This window comes from Salminus brasiliensis, chromosome 19 (genome assembly GCF_030463535.1).
Source record: "Salminus brasiliensis chromosome 19, fSalBra1.hap2, whole genome shotgun sequence".
Taxonomy (NCBI): Eukaryota; Metazoa; Chordata; class Actinopteri; order Characiformes; family Bryconidae; genus Salminus; species Salminus brasiliensis.
Genome location: NC_132896.1, coordinates 26,079,947 through 26,095,545, shown reverse-complemented (window position 1 = coordinate 26,095,545; position 15,599 = coordinate 26,079,947). Strand labels below are relative to the sequence as shown.

The 15,599-nt window shown below is 42.5% G+C and overlaps 1 protein-coding gene across 5 annotated transcripts in view; it reads left to right on the top strand.

Moving 5' to 3' along the window:
* The first annotated feature begins 416 nt into the window (after nt 1-416).
* Nucleotides 417-15,599, top strand: part of gria3b (glutamate receptor, ionotropic, AMPA 3b) — a 169,386-nt gene continuing 154,203 nt past the window's right edge. For 2 of the 5 annotated variants that reach the window (XM_072663162.1, XM_072663160.1), the window contains exons 1-2: nt 421-1,295; nt 1,753-1,911. In XM_072663162.1, the coding sequence (XP_072519263.1) occupies nt 1,211-1,295; nt 1,753-1,911 (244 nt within the window). In that variant the 5' untranslated portion in view covers nt 421-1,210. Of the gene's footprint in view, nt 1,296-1,752; nt 1,912-15,599 lie in introns of all 5 variants that reach the window. The other 3 variants (XM_072663164.1, XM_072663163.1, XM_072663161.1) reach the window with 3 other exon arrangements.

Sequence of the window (15,599 nt, the reverse complement as noted above, 5' to 3'; positions counted from 1 at the left end):
CATTGCGGGTCTATGTGGAAGATCGCCGCTGGATATTACAGCTCAAGTCGCGAATAAAAACAGGAATTCATAGAAAATTCATAGCATAGGTGAGGGGGGGGGAGGGGGCATTTCAGGTCAGCACGATAGCCCACGCCGCTGTGGCTACTCTCTAACAAGCCGGGTTTTTCTTTCCCCCTGCACCACCAATGCCTTTAACACTGCTATTAGTACCATGGTGTTTATTTTATTACCAAGCATCCCCCTAAACCCTTCACCCCTCCTTGCTATACTGTTTGTCCAATAGTCAACCGATAACGGTGGGGGGGAGGGGGCGGTAAATCATTCCGAACAAAGCGATCGAAAGTGGTCAATAAAAAGGGGGTCTCGCGTTACTGCAGGTTCACTTCTCCATATGTAACTGGATGGATGAAGGGGGGGCTTATTTCCCGGTCAGCTGTCTGAGACAACGCGTCCCCCAAGACACTATAGCTGCTATCAGCGCTGGGCTTTAATCAGAGAGAGGGAGTGAGAGAGAGAGCGAGAGAGCGCGCGCGAGAGAGAGAGATTGCACGTGTTTCGCTCCGTATCTGCCTGCTCGCCCAATGAACTTCCTTGGCGATTCCTTGACGGCCACTGCTTATTTAGCCATAACCGTCCGTCCGCGCTGCCATCGATCCCAGCACTGACACACGACGCAGTGTGCAGGCTGCTCGCGCCTTGCAGCGAGGGTCTGCTCGAGTCCGATGCTTAGAGAGAGCTCTCCTTCTCCTCTTCCTCCTCATTCTTCTCCTTCTCCTTCCTCCTCCTCTTCTCTATTCAACGTCAGTTCAAGTTTGATCAATATCAACCCGCTGGTCCAATTGGAGGAGCCGTATTCTCGCGATCCGATCCGCCACACTCGCCAACCACCATCTTTGGGATAAGTCCTCTCCCTTTTTTTTTGGTTTCTCAGTTGCAGAACATTCTCTCTCTCTCTCTCTCTCTCTCTCTCTCTCTCTCTCTCTCTCTCTCTCTCTCTCTCTCTCTTTTCTCCCCTCTCCCCCTCTTCCTCTCTCTCTCGCTCTTATTCTGAGGTCCTGCAGCTCGACTCGCACCTCAATGAACCCAACTGGTGCACTGTGAGTGCAGCGCATTGATCTGGAGGATTTGCGGGGTTCTTTTTGCGCCCACGACTGCGTATATGAATTCAGTTGGTTTTTTAACGGGCTGATTTTTGTTTTGGGGAGAGATGAAAATGGCACAAAGCGTGCTCCTTTTTCTAATGTGGCTTTTTGGCAGATCTCTCGGAGGCTTCCCCAACCAGATAAACATAGGTGAGTCCTGTTGCCTGTTTCCTTATTAAGATTTGATCTCTCCATCGTTTAGTTTTGCTGGAATAAAACCATGCCTAAGAATTGAAACGCTGGGCTGGGATCGTTGCTCATCGCTCTCAGTCTTTAACGCGAACTTAACCGGCTGCAGATTGAACTCTTGCCAGTGTCGCTCTTGCTTAGATGCGTTTTAATTAAAACGCAAGAGAGCTGGGCTGTCGAATAAGGGGATAAAGAGGGGGTAACTTCTGTTCTAAGTTGTGTTGAAAAATCAGCAAGGCTTGGTTCTTTTGAGAACGTTGAGATCCTTAAGTGACTGGGCGTGCGGTGTGCTTGCCCTGCGTTTCCAGTTTAGCCCCCGTTTAACGTACGATGGGGAACAATTGAGTGTTATACTGTTGAGACAGGTTATGTGTCTCCAGCTCCAGATTCTCATCCCTTCTTCTGTCCCCCCTAAAAGGTGGGCTCTTCATGCGCTCGACGGTGCAGGAGCACAGCGCATTCAGGTTCGCCGTGCAGCTCTACAACACCAACCAAAACATGACCGAGAAGCCCTTCCATCTGAATTACAACGTAGATAACCTCGAGTCGTCCAACAGCTTCTCCGTCACTCATGCTTGTAAGTACTCGGCAAAGGGCTGCAGGAGACAGTGCTGCTGCTGCTGCTGCTGCTGTTGATGCTGCTGTGCAATAAGGCACTGGACTACAGTCTCAGTCTTCCACCAGGCTGGACTGGTGAACTGATTTTGGGTTGGAGGACAGCAAAAAAAAAAAAAAAAAAAAAAAGATAGGACGTCAGTCCCCTAAAGCTTTGCTGTAAATGTGCTCATTCTGGAAGAATTGTTCATTCCCCCTGTTCCTATCTAGCACTAATGGCCTTATCAATTACTCATTTCCAGCAATCGGGGGCTTAATTCACCACCGCCTCCCCCCCACCCTCCCCCGAATACACTGAAAGTACCTGGGTGCCTTGCAAGGATGACAACTCAGTTGCCTCAGTGTGTAATCCCATAAGCCTCGTATAAGCAATCCAATTTCTGGCTTTTAGATGAATAATGCACAGCCTGCTCATGTTCCCAAACTCCTCGCCTCACAAGAGATTTCAGTGAAGTGTATTTATTATGCTGGCCAGAAAGTCCTGGTTAAACCTCCAACCCACCCTATTCCATCCACCCCATCCCGTCCAACTACCCCCCGCCCCCCCATCAACCCCAATCTATCCATTCTCATTCAACAGCCCCATCAACCCCATCTCTTCTCTTCTCCCTCTCTGGTGCATATCAGTGCATTTGAAGGTGTGATATCTGTGGTAGCCTTGGTTTCCACTTGCCTCCCACACACACAAGCAGGCTGTGCTGAAGTTGTGACGGTTTCATACATGCCAAAGATGTACTTTTCTTTCCTCCCTCTGGATGCGATGGTGACGATACCCTCTTTTCTAGCGACGCTTTGCAGCTCTCATGGTTGTCCACTCTGATTTGCAAGTGAAAGTGTTTCACAATAAGAGGATGAATAGTCGGCGCTGGAAGTGCTTTGTGGGTTACAGTGTTGGTATTTCTGACTCAAAATCTCTTTGAATTCAAAACAAGTTCCCTTGGCAACGCAGACTAACCCGAGCTCTGCCGAGGTTCCTGATAGTTGTTGAAAAGATCGCATGTCTGATTACGCAAGCAGGGTTTTCAGGGACTGTGTATGTAGGAGATAATATTCGCCTATTTCTCCTCCTAATGTACTTTTTTTAGAAATGTGCACAGCTATCAAGGCAACACTTGCTCTTCATTGTTATTCCTGTGTATCACTATGGTAACCATATTCTCTATACTGCTAGGGTATGTTTTTGTGTGTTATCAGTGCTTATGTGAAGGCACTTAATGATAGGTTGGCATATCAGGGCAAAACAATCCATCACCTTGTCCACTCAGTGGCGTAATATAGAAGATTAGGGGTCATTTTGAGTTGTATAAGGAGAATTCAACAGAGTAAATATAAGCATTATTTGCTATCCAGAGTGATCAGCAGACTGTATAGAATTATATATAATGTTAATCCCCCCCCATCTGACCATAAAACAAGGCCTTAGGCATGTTAGGCAGGTTATTGTATTTGAAATCATTCAAAGTAATAACTTTCTGTGCTGTAGCTTTTACAGGCATTCAACTCATCAGCTGCCTGGTTCCATTCACCCCTGTTGTGAGCAATTCTGACTCGGACGGTTTCTCTAGAATGCAGCATTTTACATCCTAACAACTATGAGTGACTTTGGTTATTTCCTAATTGAATAATTACAGAGGGGATTTGGAAAACCACTGAAAGATTAAATTAACGTGGAACCATTCGCACGGACTGCCTCTTTGAATTGTAGTAACTGGGATGCTGCAATGTGAACACGTTTGGAAGAAGCGTTCCTTTAATAAGCGCTTCTCGACTCTCACTATGGCCATTCGCAAAGCTCACCTGCAAATCAGAGGGAATCCCACCCCCCAAGCTCTGCAGTGGGCACTCATTAACAAACAGATCTCATTTTGCCTCTCTGCACTGACAGTCAATGAAAAAAAAATCCATACCTCCTCAGCTCACATCAGTCAATGAGCGAGCAAGGGCCAGATTTAGGGGGGAGGGGAAGGCCAAAGGGGGTTTGAAGCAAAAGCACCCTGAGAAGCTGCATGTCACACGAGTGACGGCCTTCTCCTAATGAGCCGGACACCCAGATAAGAACACACAATAGCCAAATGATTAAATAAATAATTGATAATGGACCAGCGAGTTCACACAGGCCAAGGAGGCACAGAATTAGAGGAGAGAGGAGGCTGGATATTTACGATCTAATTAAATGTAAGGGCAGACTGGTTGTGAGATCCATGCATGTCCTGTGGGAGCGCTTGGCCCATTTCTAATATTTATTTATTTATTTAATTATTTATTTATTCATTTTCTCTCACTGTCCTGCCTTTACGCAGCACATGCTTCCAAACTGCCTGCAACATATGAGGCACTTTGGAGGCCCTTTGATGATGGCAGAATGTGTCGTTTCTCCAAATTTGCGCTCGGCGCGGCGATAGTACTGGAAGTTGTCAACAGCATTCATGGCTTGCCTTTGATATGCATATCAACAGATGTGCCGCTGTCAAAACTGTATCCCCCATCTTTCACTTAATATTTAACTGAAACGCTTTCGTACAGCATTTAAGTGCAATCTTGAAAGGCAGCTCCCTCACTGAGCTGGTTCACTGACTCGGACTAGCTGTGTTAACAGATATTTAAAAAAAATAATAAAATACACAGATCTGTGATCTGAAGAGAACAGCAGTCCTGAAAGATGGATTATGTTAACGAGCACTGTTTGCAGCATACGTCTTAAAATATCTAGAGACGTATTATAATTAGTGAATTCTGCTCTACTTTAAGGTGCCCTGATTGCTCCAATTGTAAACGCACAGGTTGTACAATCGATAAGACTTGATTTGGTGATGGTCTTCGGATGGGCACCTCAAATTTTAGGTAACATTCAACTACACTCTTAAAAATGAAGGTGCTACAAAGGGTTCTTTGATCAATGCCATAGAAGACCCATGCTTGCCATAGAAATGTGAGACGAACCTTTCATTTGATGTAAAGGTTCATAGCATTTACTTAACACTTAACATCCATTTTGGAACCAAGAGCGGTTTCTCTATGGCATCCCTCAAAGAACCATTTAAAGCACCTTCATTTTTAAGAGATAACTAAATGAAAATGACAGAAGACAAACCCTAAACCTTACATTACTGTCAAACCTACAACTAATCTTAACCTTGTTGCTGTCTTGCAAAAAACCTTATTGCTGCTTTTGACTTGATGTAATATGGACCTGAAATACTCCATATTTCATGTGTGATCAACTTCGCATTGCATTTATATTACATTTTACAACTGGAGTGGGGAAGGGTAGGGGTAGGGGGTAGGGGAGGCAGGGCAGTGACATATATGATTAGAAACACATATAAATCAAGAACAAAGACAATACAAAACCAAACAACCAGACAATAAACACTGTCCAACTGGAAATAGATGCTTGATTCTCCCAATTACTAAATGTTGTTTATTTCTGTATTTTGTCTTTTTGGTTAGCTGTAAGATATTCCATTCAAATTCAATTATTTAAAACTAGATACGCAGAATTATATAGCTGAAATCCAAAGTTGAAAAACAGTTTTCTTGGTAGCTGTAAAACCTGCCATTAGCATCACTGAATATTCACTGAATCATCAACATTGTGTCAAAGTTTCATGATGAATGGGCCAACAGAAATGTTGACCTCCAAAATCTTTTATGTTGACGCCCATGAAGAGTTAAGGGTTTTTTCCTTTTACTTTTTTTTGTTATACAATTTTTTTTTTTCATGACAGCTTTAACGTAACATGGTATTGAGGACTCCAAATACAAAGTTTGACCATACCCTATAAGGTCACCATGCCCAATACCAAACATCAGCAAGCAGGTTATAAAGCCCAGCAGCATTGGGCTGTTGAGCAGTGAAACTGCATTCCTGGCATGAAATAATTCTGGAGAGTCAGTAGCTGACCTCACTCATGCTTTTGTGGCTGAATGCATTCAAATCCTCCCAGCATTGTTTCTACATCTTTACAGAGAAGTAGAACAGGCCATTACTCCAGAAAAAGGAAGAGGATTAATTTGCTATTAATGTCCAGGATTCCACAATGCTTGTCTCAAAAGAAGCCAGTTAAGAATTCTCTACTCTTATGTCTCTCATTACTGGATGCACTAAAGAAAATGCCTAGTTTTTGTATAGCATCTCTTTCCTGTCCTCAAACTGGGTGACTGATTCCACTTCAGGCACTTCAGGGCATCTGGAAATAGAGGAGGAAGAGCACAACTGTTGTCTCAAAGACAAACGTGTTCTCATACTTACCCACCCACCCATCCCTGCACGCCAAAGCCACATACTCATTATGTTTGTGTGGGTTTATGGACCAAAAAAACAGGTCATAATTAATTATGTCATTTAACCACTAAAAGTAAATAGGTTGGGCTGGTTTTACCTTAGCCCTACCCATTCACACTGTTATATAGAGTGCACACTACAGTATCAGAACAGAGCAGAGCTCATTTATATATGTTGACCCTATTAAGGTACAGTAACAGGGAAACCTGTTTAATTCTAAGGGTCATACATACATCATAAGTTGACCTAAAAATAAAACACAGAAAAATGTACAATATGGGGTAACCTTTAAGGGGTCACTTTGTTACCAAGTCTTTAAGACAGATCTGAGTTCTGATTGGCTGTGCTGTCTTGTGCCTCAGTTTAGCATTAAAAGACGGAGCTAAACGTCTATAGGCTGCATTGGTGGATGACCTGTATGTACTTACATTGTTTAGGCTATTTTGCAGCAGCATTTGCATTATGTATTGAATAGGCTGGGAAATGAGTTAAGTTAGTTTAATCTCAAAATTGTATTTTAAAAAGTGAGTAAAATGTGTGTTTCCCATTAAGTCTCGAATGTAGTGTTGGCAGGTGGACAGTGTCTGTTTAGTAAGCTGTCAGCTAGATTTGGAAAAGCGTAGAAATTGGGAGGCACAACATGTCTCATGATGAAAACATCTGTAAGTATCGTCTTCAGTATTTCTGCTGTATCGCCTCAATGCTAAGTGGATCCCCCCGAGAAAGTGTGATTTCCTGCGTTACCTAGAACAAGTGTCTTCCGAGGTGCACTCTTCATTACATGTGAACAGCAACTGTCGTTTTCTGTTTCAGACCTGATCGGTACAATGTAACATCCGAGACTTGTTAGGGAGCATCTTGGGAACATTGTCAAACTGAGCGTGTATAAATGATGGTTCAAGCTGGGCTTGTCACAGTCCTCACAAAGGCTTCTCGTTTTCCCGTTGCACTTATCCAGGTGGCGCCGCTTCATGGCAAATTGGAGATCAGTTCGCAAACAAATACAAGATGGTGTCAGGGGATTTCAACGCAAAACCGTGCCAAAGAACTGAGCCCCCCACTTCATGGGAGCACTTTTTGAAGATACTCAAGCAGAGCATCAGTGTAGGCTTACAGGAACTCCAGATTTCCTCTTGGTTTTTGGAAACGAGACATCTGAGTTTACTGGGTATTGATGTCAACCCATTCACACTGTTATATAGAGTGTTTTAGGTACACTAGAGCATACCCAATCAGCTCAGAGCTCATATATATACACACATATATATATATATATATATATATATATATATATATATATATATATATATATATATATATATATATATATATACCCTAAAGGCACAGTAACAGGAGAAGCATCTTTAATTCTAAGGGTCATTCATACATCATAAGTGGACCTAAAAATAAAACACAAGAAAAAATCATGATATGGGACCCTTTAGGAGTCATTCATCTTATCTCCTGGGCAGTAGTGGCCCCATGACCTTTTGGAGAGGTCCAGTGGAGGATGGAGCTTTTCGCAGAGGCACACAACAGAAAAGATGCAAATGTATGAAGTACAAAGGAAGTTAATACTAGCTTTTACAAAGTAATTTCTTTAAACCCCAACAGTGCAGTGCTGTCCTGGTAACCACTTGCATTGGCAGAGCTAACATGTTCATTTCTCTTGGCACATGGGAGCCCAAGTCTTATAAGGTGAATCTATTTAAAGAAGATGATGTTCCGTGCTGTGCTCTAGACAGGCCACGTGTCTATCTGCAAGCCTTCATTAACGACGGCTCTCAATGGCCCACATTTGTGCAGCTGGAAATATACGAAACGGCGCAAGAGCGCTCATCCGTTCCTTTCGGAGAAAAAACAAGTCGTATCGCTCTCTGGTCGGGTTTGGCTGCGAGTGCTTAAATGATCAAATATCCTCACAGAGAGCATCCCGGCTCCATAAATTCAGTACACTTGGACAAATGAGCAAACAGAAGCAATCCTGGCTTCAGGGACGGGAAAGCATTTTGGAGAGCCATGTTTTATGATTGTCAGAGAAATTGGCTTGTGTACTCCAAACTCAAGAGTGTCCTTGCAACAGCACTGAGGTCAGATAAAGGGATACTTTGATGTTGTTTTTGAATGAATAAAGCATGGGGCTGCCTTTAAAGCAACCGCATGCAGCATTTTTACCCTAAAATTATATTCATATTAATGTACTGCCATTTAGTCCACATGCTTCTCTTCAGATGGCAGTTGCCTGTTCTCAGCTTGTCCAGAAATGCATGTGTAAAGCTTTTTGAAGGGTGGCTCAAAGTGTGAACTCCACTTTCCAACTGTAGGGTGAGCCTATGAGCCAGAAATACCAATAATCGAATAATGCTGTTTTAAGAATCATTAAGTAACTTCAAATGTCATGTATTGTGCCTCATTCATACAGCTGAGGTATGTTGAGTGTCCACTCTTGGTGGTCTTCTTGTTGTGGAGGATGAGCTTGTTGGTGGAACACCAAGTTGCCAGGTGCTGGATCTCCTCCCTGTAGGCCAATTCATCATCATCTCTGATGTGGCCAGTCATGGATGAACAGGAAGAGGAGCAGAGGGCTCAGAACACAGCCCAGTGGCACTACAGGGTTCAGAGTGAGCCCAATCTCACAGACTGGGGCCTGTTTATCAGAAAGTTCAAGTAGTGCATTATTATGGAAGTAGCTGTTGGAAAATGGGTGTATTTTGATCATGAAGGGAAGCACATATTTAGCAGTAATCAGGTAGGCTGTGGCATGTGTCCTAAAAAAACCTTTCCTCATATCATAACACCACCTCCACCAGCCTGGACTGTTGACACAAGGCCGGTTGGAATCATGGATTCATGCTGCTGGCTCCAAGTCAGACCAGGCTACGTTTTTCCAGTCTTCAACTATCCAGTTGTGATGAGCCTGTGGCCACTGCAATCTTAGCTTTCTGTTCATGGCTGACATACACTACATCGCCAAAACTGCACTGCGCTTGGTGATGGATGCGGCTGCTCGGTCATGGACCCATTCCATGAAGCTCTCTACGCACTGTTCTTGAGCTAATCGGAAGGCCACATGAAGTTTGTGGGTCTGTAGCAATTAATTATGACAGTTGACTGTGGAATATTTAGTAACGAGGAAATTTCATGACTGGATTTGTTGCATTGGTGGCATCTTATCATGGTACCACGCTCCTGAGCTCCTGAGAGTGACCCATTATTTCACCAATGTTTATACAGTGGGGAGAACAAGTATTTGATACACTGCTGATTTTTCAGGTTTTCCCACTTGCAAAGCATGTAGAAGACTGTAATTTTTATCATAGGTACTCTTCAACTGTGAGTGATGGAATCTAAAACAAAAATCCAGAAAAATACATTGTATGATTTTTAAATAATTAATTTCCATTTTATTGTGGGAAATAAGTATTTGATACACCAGAAAAAGAAACTTCATATTTGGTACAGAAACCTTTGTTTGCAATTACAGAGATGAGACGTTTCCTGTAGTTCTTGACAAGGTTTGCACACACTGCAGCAGGGATTTTGGCCCACTCCTCCATACAGATCTCCTCCAGAGCCTTCAGGTTTCGTGGCTGTCGCTGGGCCACACGGACTTTAAGCTCCCTCCAAAGATTTTCTATTGGATTCAGGTCTGGAGACTGGCTAGGCCACTCCAGGACCTTAAGATGTTTCCTACGGAGCCACTCTTTAGTTGCCCTGGCTGTGTGTTTTGGGTCGTTATCATGCTGGAAGACCCAGCCACGACCCATCTTCAGTGCTCTTACTGAGGGAAGGAGGTTGTTGGCCAAAATCTCACGATACATGGCCCCATCCATCCTTCCCACAATACGGTGCAGTCGTCCTGTCCCCTTTGCAGAAAAGCATCCCCAAAGAATGATGTTTCCACCGCCATGCTTCACGGTTGGGATGGTGTTCTTGGGGTTGTACTCATCATTCTTCTTCCTCCAAACATGACGAGTGGAGTTTAAACCAAAAAGTTCTATTTTTGTCTCATCAGACCACATGACCTTCTCCCATTCCTCCTCTGGATCATTCAGATGGTCATTTGCAAACTTCAGACGGGCTTTGACATGCGTTGGCTTGAGGAAGGGCACCTTGTGTGCACTGCAGGATTTTAATCCTTGACGGCGTAGAGTGTTACTGATTGTTTTCTTTGAGACTGTGGTCCCAGCTCTATTCAGGTCATTGACCAGGTCCTGCCGTGTAATTCTGGGCTCATTCCTCACCTTCCTCAAGATCACTGATGCTCCACGAGGTGAGATCTTGCATGGCGCCCCAGACCGAGGGAGATTATCCGTTATTTTGCATTTCTTCCATTTTCTAATAATTGCACCAACAGTTGTTGCCTTCTCACCAAGCTGCTTGCCTATTGTCCTGTAGCCCATCCCAGCCTTGTGCTGGTCTACAATTTTATCCCTGATGTCCTTACAAAGCTCTCTGGCCTTGGGCATTGTGGAGATGCTGGAGTCTGACTGATTGAGTGTGTGGACAGGTGTCTTTTATACAGGTAACGAGTTCAAACAGGTGCAGTTAATACAGGTAATGAGTGGAGAACAGGAGGGCTTCTTAAAGAAGAAGTAACATGTCTGTGAGAGCCAAAATTCTTACTGGTTGATAGATGATCAAATACTTATTTCCCACAATAAAATGGAAATTAATTATTTAAAAATCATACAATGTATTTTTCTGGATTTTTGTTTTAGATTCCATCACTCACAGTTGAAGAGTACCTATGATAAAAATTACAGTCTTCTACATGCTTTGCAAGTGGGAAAACCTGAAAAATCAGCAGTGTATCAAATACTTGTTCTCCCCACTGTAGAAGCAGTCCGCATGCCTCGGTGCTTGGTTTTATACACATGTGGCCCTAAAATTGATTGAACCACCTGAATTCAATGATTTGGATGGGTGAGTGAATACCTTTGGCAATATAGTGTAATTCTAACCCAACATGGTCTTCTGTTGTTGTAGCCCATGCTTTTCTGCTCACCTCAATTGTACAGAGTGGTTATCATAGTTACTGTAGCCTTTCTGTCTGCTCCAATCAATGTAGTAACTCAGATGATCTTCAGGGATGGTTTCCTTATAAGTGACATTAGCAAGGCTATTTGGGGAGCTAATGCTAGCTAAATAAACAAGTTAACCATGAGGTTCTAGCTAAGCTGTATCTGATTCTCCTCCATCAGCTCATTTGTGTATAGGACTCATTTCTATCTTCTAGACAGCTACAGGAGAATATCTTGTAAACTTGGCATGGATGGAAACTTAAACTTAATTGCACTGTGTGCAAAGGCCTTGGAGTGAACTCCTAATTCCCACATGCCTGAAATTGGTGATATGACTCTTTTGGGTATATACTCCCAGGAGAGGTCTACACAAGAATGACAAAGGCTTAATGTGGGCGGATCTGCACAAGAAATGGCCTGTGTCACAACCGGCAGTTTGAGGCAGTTTGAGTTTCGACAACCGGACGTATGAGGTGTGGGCAGTAATTAAACTAGGTTTTGAAGATGATCAACGCAAGATTTTGCACATGCGGCAGGTATCATTTGTGTAAAGCGGGCGGGCTATTAAAAATCAAGCCTGTGCAGATGTTTTTGTGCAAGTAAGACATGAGACACAACTGCTTGTAAAAGCACTCAACTTCCAGTTGCTGTTCTGTCTCATATGGTTCCTGTTTTGTATGAGTCACTGTCATCAAGACTGCAGTGAAAAAAAGAGAAAACATTAAACATTTTGTTTGAAATGAACAAAAGAATTTTAGAAATTCTAAAAAGAAAATTTAAAATTTATGCAAATTTGTTAAAAGAGCAGTGTATACAACACCTACAAAAGTCTTCTGTAAAGCATTTACAAAGGCTTATTCCAACAAGTGTCAGTTATCATAACCCTTTCTAGGGTGAAATGTTTTATTACACTGGACAAAATTGGCTTCATGAAAATGACACCGGTTGGAATAAGGCTAATGTTGATTAATATCAGTTGTCCTGAAGGGCTAAAGTAAACGCCTTTTGAATGAAGCTTGTCTTCAGACAGCCCTCATCTGCTCATCAGAGCCTTTGGACCAAACGTATGGAGCCCATCCAGCTTAAGTGCATGCTGTCATTAAAACCCCTTAATGCAGGATGGCTTATTACACATGGTATATTACTCAGTAACTACAGGGACTTCTGTACAAACTGGTGGGGCTATTCTTTGGTAACACAAGAACACTGTCAGCCGTAGGTTGTTTATAGGGTTAAAGCCCCTGGGAACACATTTTTATATATTGAGTTTTTTTGTATAATACTAAACTAGGGAGTTGAAGTGAAGTCCTCAAAAATGACCAAAATGCACTCTTCAGAAATCTCGTCTGAGAACAGTCTGGGAATGGCCTTAATATTTTAATAAACATGCCTGACTTGATGGACAAGGGGACACAAAGTGCAATCACTCCCCCAGTCGTGGCTCGAGCTTTAGCTTGACAGGTTTAGCTTTAGCTTTAGCTTCAGCTCTCCAGGTTGCTCAGACATGAAGAGAGGGCGGAGCCATGTTAGCCCTATAATTGGTTAGGCCATGCTGATATAAAGCGGACCCACTTTTAGGACCATGAATTCTACATTGAGAGGAGAGCAATGCAGGTTAAATACAGCAGAGGTTTATTAGACTTTGGGAAGATATTCATAAGACATACTTTGTACATTTACAATAGGGGCTCTGAGGAGCCAGATTAACTTTATTAGAAAGAAAAAAGCAACATGGGCCACACCACCAAATTTACAATTTACAAAAAAATCATATATCATTTTCACTAGTGGTCTCAGGGTTTCAGACCTCGCGTTATGTCTTATTGGTCCGATAAGATGACAGCTGCTATTGGCTTAAATGTTCAGCTTTTCTAATTTGCATATTAGGCATTATATTTGTCTCAACTGGCCAAAGCACTGGATGGTGATTTCTTGGACCACAGACGTTCCGCACAGCGGATGCTGCTTTGAATGAGCGATTTCACTAAATGGCATGCTGTGACATCCAACCCAGCCTGACAGGGAGAAGGGCACATGCCTATTGCGGCAGTTGCTTCGGCCAGGCAGACAAAACAGTTCTGGCTGATCTTGTGCTCTTCTCTCTCGCTGTCTCTCTTTTTTTTTAAAACATTGTCCAAGCAAAACCCTCACTCAAGTAAAAAAACTGTCTGAGAAGATAAGGCCGAGGCAGTGAGTCGGGGCAATGGAAGGACGTTCATATTCTTAAGGCGGAACTGTCAAAACTGTCTGGCTCATGGTCGTGTCTTGCCAAACGCCCCTTAGACTGCTGGAGGTTCAGTCTGCTCAGCAGAAAACAATAAAATAAACAGCAGATTAAAAAGTGTTTTGCTGCAAAAGTCTATCGATGAAGACAAGCTTTTTTTTTCGTGCCATAGAGAGGAGCGCACATACTTCCCATGGCCTCAGTGAAGGCACTATACCAACATAAAATATCAACTGTGATTCAAGCTGTGAGGCTAATATGCACAATATGGTGGCATCTGAAAGCCAAAGCAACACATTTGTGCATGGTTTGTTTAAATTAATTTGCAGCAGAAGCGTATTTCACAGGCAAACATTCCTCACTGTAATGAGAGACGCATTCCCTTCGAATCTTCCCAGATTATGCCCTTAGATATCTAGCGCTGGGGAGTGTCTTAATATGTAATAAAACTAAGCATATAAAAAATGTTCCATATTCCAACATATTGGGCTTAACTGGCAACATCTGCTGGCACTGTAAACAGTGAAATGTTCTCATTGTCATCAGCTTTCAAAAGCTTTGCCTTTTATGTTTTTCTGAGCACGTGTTGTTGCTTTGCTACAGCGATTCTAATCCCTTCATTCCTTCTATGCCAAGTCTTGTATCAGCGAGACTCAGCCCCAAAATGGTGCTTTAAGAGCCTGAACTTCGTCAACACTGCCATTGTTCAGGCTCAGTCTTCCTTGCTGCGGCTAAATCTGCCACGCATCATTTTTCATCCCCAGCCAGGCAATCTTAAACCAATCTGAGGTTTGTTTTGAAATGCCGTGGCCTCAGTTCTCTGTTAGCCCGTGTTGTTCAGGGCTGGGGCCGGGGTGAATTGTGGTCTTGTTCAATCTGCTTCCCTTACCCATATCCTTGGCTTGATTTGTAGGTTTGTTCTTCTTGTTTTTGGAGCAGGGGTAAAAATGACTTGAGAAACTGTACTTTGGTATTGTACTGTTGAGCGCGGTTGATAGTGAACTGCACTTTATGTTGGTATTATTGAAATGTAGGCTAATAATTGTACTTTTCACTCCTTACATTTTCTTTTAGCCCTTTAAAATACTCAATTCTGACCTCAAACACCAGATTATACTCTTTTCCTTTTTGCCAGTCAAGTGAGTTTGTGCATTTTGATAAAATGTATTGTCTTTAATGAAAAGAATTTAACTATATATAACTGTATATATATTTAACTATATGTTTAAATGTTGATCATTTTGTATTTCACTCATGTAGACTTTTGGCTCCATACCAAACATGGGCAAAGTAAATGAAGCCCTTAAAGCAGAAAAGAGTATTACATACTAAGGTGTATTACTCTTCTGTACAAAGTGTTGGGGCTGTTCTATAGTAGTTGAAATTTATAATAACACTTTTACGGGGTTAAATATGTTCACAGAACAGAATAAAGTCAGAGGATAAACGCAGAGACCAGGTAAAGGCACATGGCAACATGCATGGCTACTTATTCTAAAGACTAAAGAATGGAAACGCAGTGAAAATAGGGGTAGTCGAACAACACACCAGTGGGAACAATGAGTAATAGGAGGGGCACTAGACAGAGACGTGGGCAGAGAAGTGAAACCAAGCAAAAACAAACAAAAGAGCATATTTTACAGGGCCAAGAGCAGGAAAGGGGCACCCTGACACCAATGCGTTTATGTCAGTAGCTTTTACAGACTGTGTTTTCCTGTGTCTGTAAGGAATACGATTACTTTTACCCACTGAACTGAATATGAATGAACTGAAGTAATAACCCAGGTTAGTCTTGTGTGAACTAAGATATTGGTCAAGTCTACTTTCATTTTAGCATGCAGTTTTTCTTTAGTGTAAAGTCTGTATTCTCTGCAGCCTTATTGCTGAGAAGAATTGCCCTAGATCTAGTGCACATAGCTTGATTTCCTAAGGAGATTTTGATGATTGGCTGTAAATTCCCTAGCTAATGACAGCTAAAAAAAACAGTTAGGATAACATAAATTACATATTTTTTTTCAACTGGTGCGCAGTGGAAGCTATTATGCATGGGATTAACTTGTGTTAATCGGTCAAAAACATCACAAGTGTCCTGTAATAACATTTACAAACATACTGAA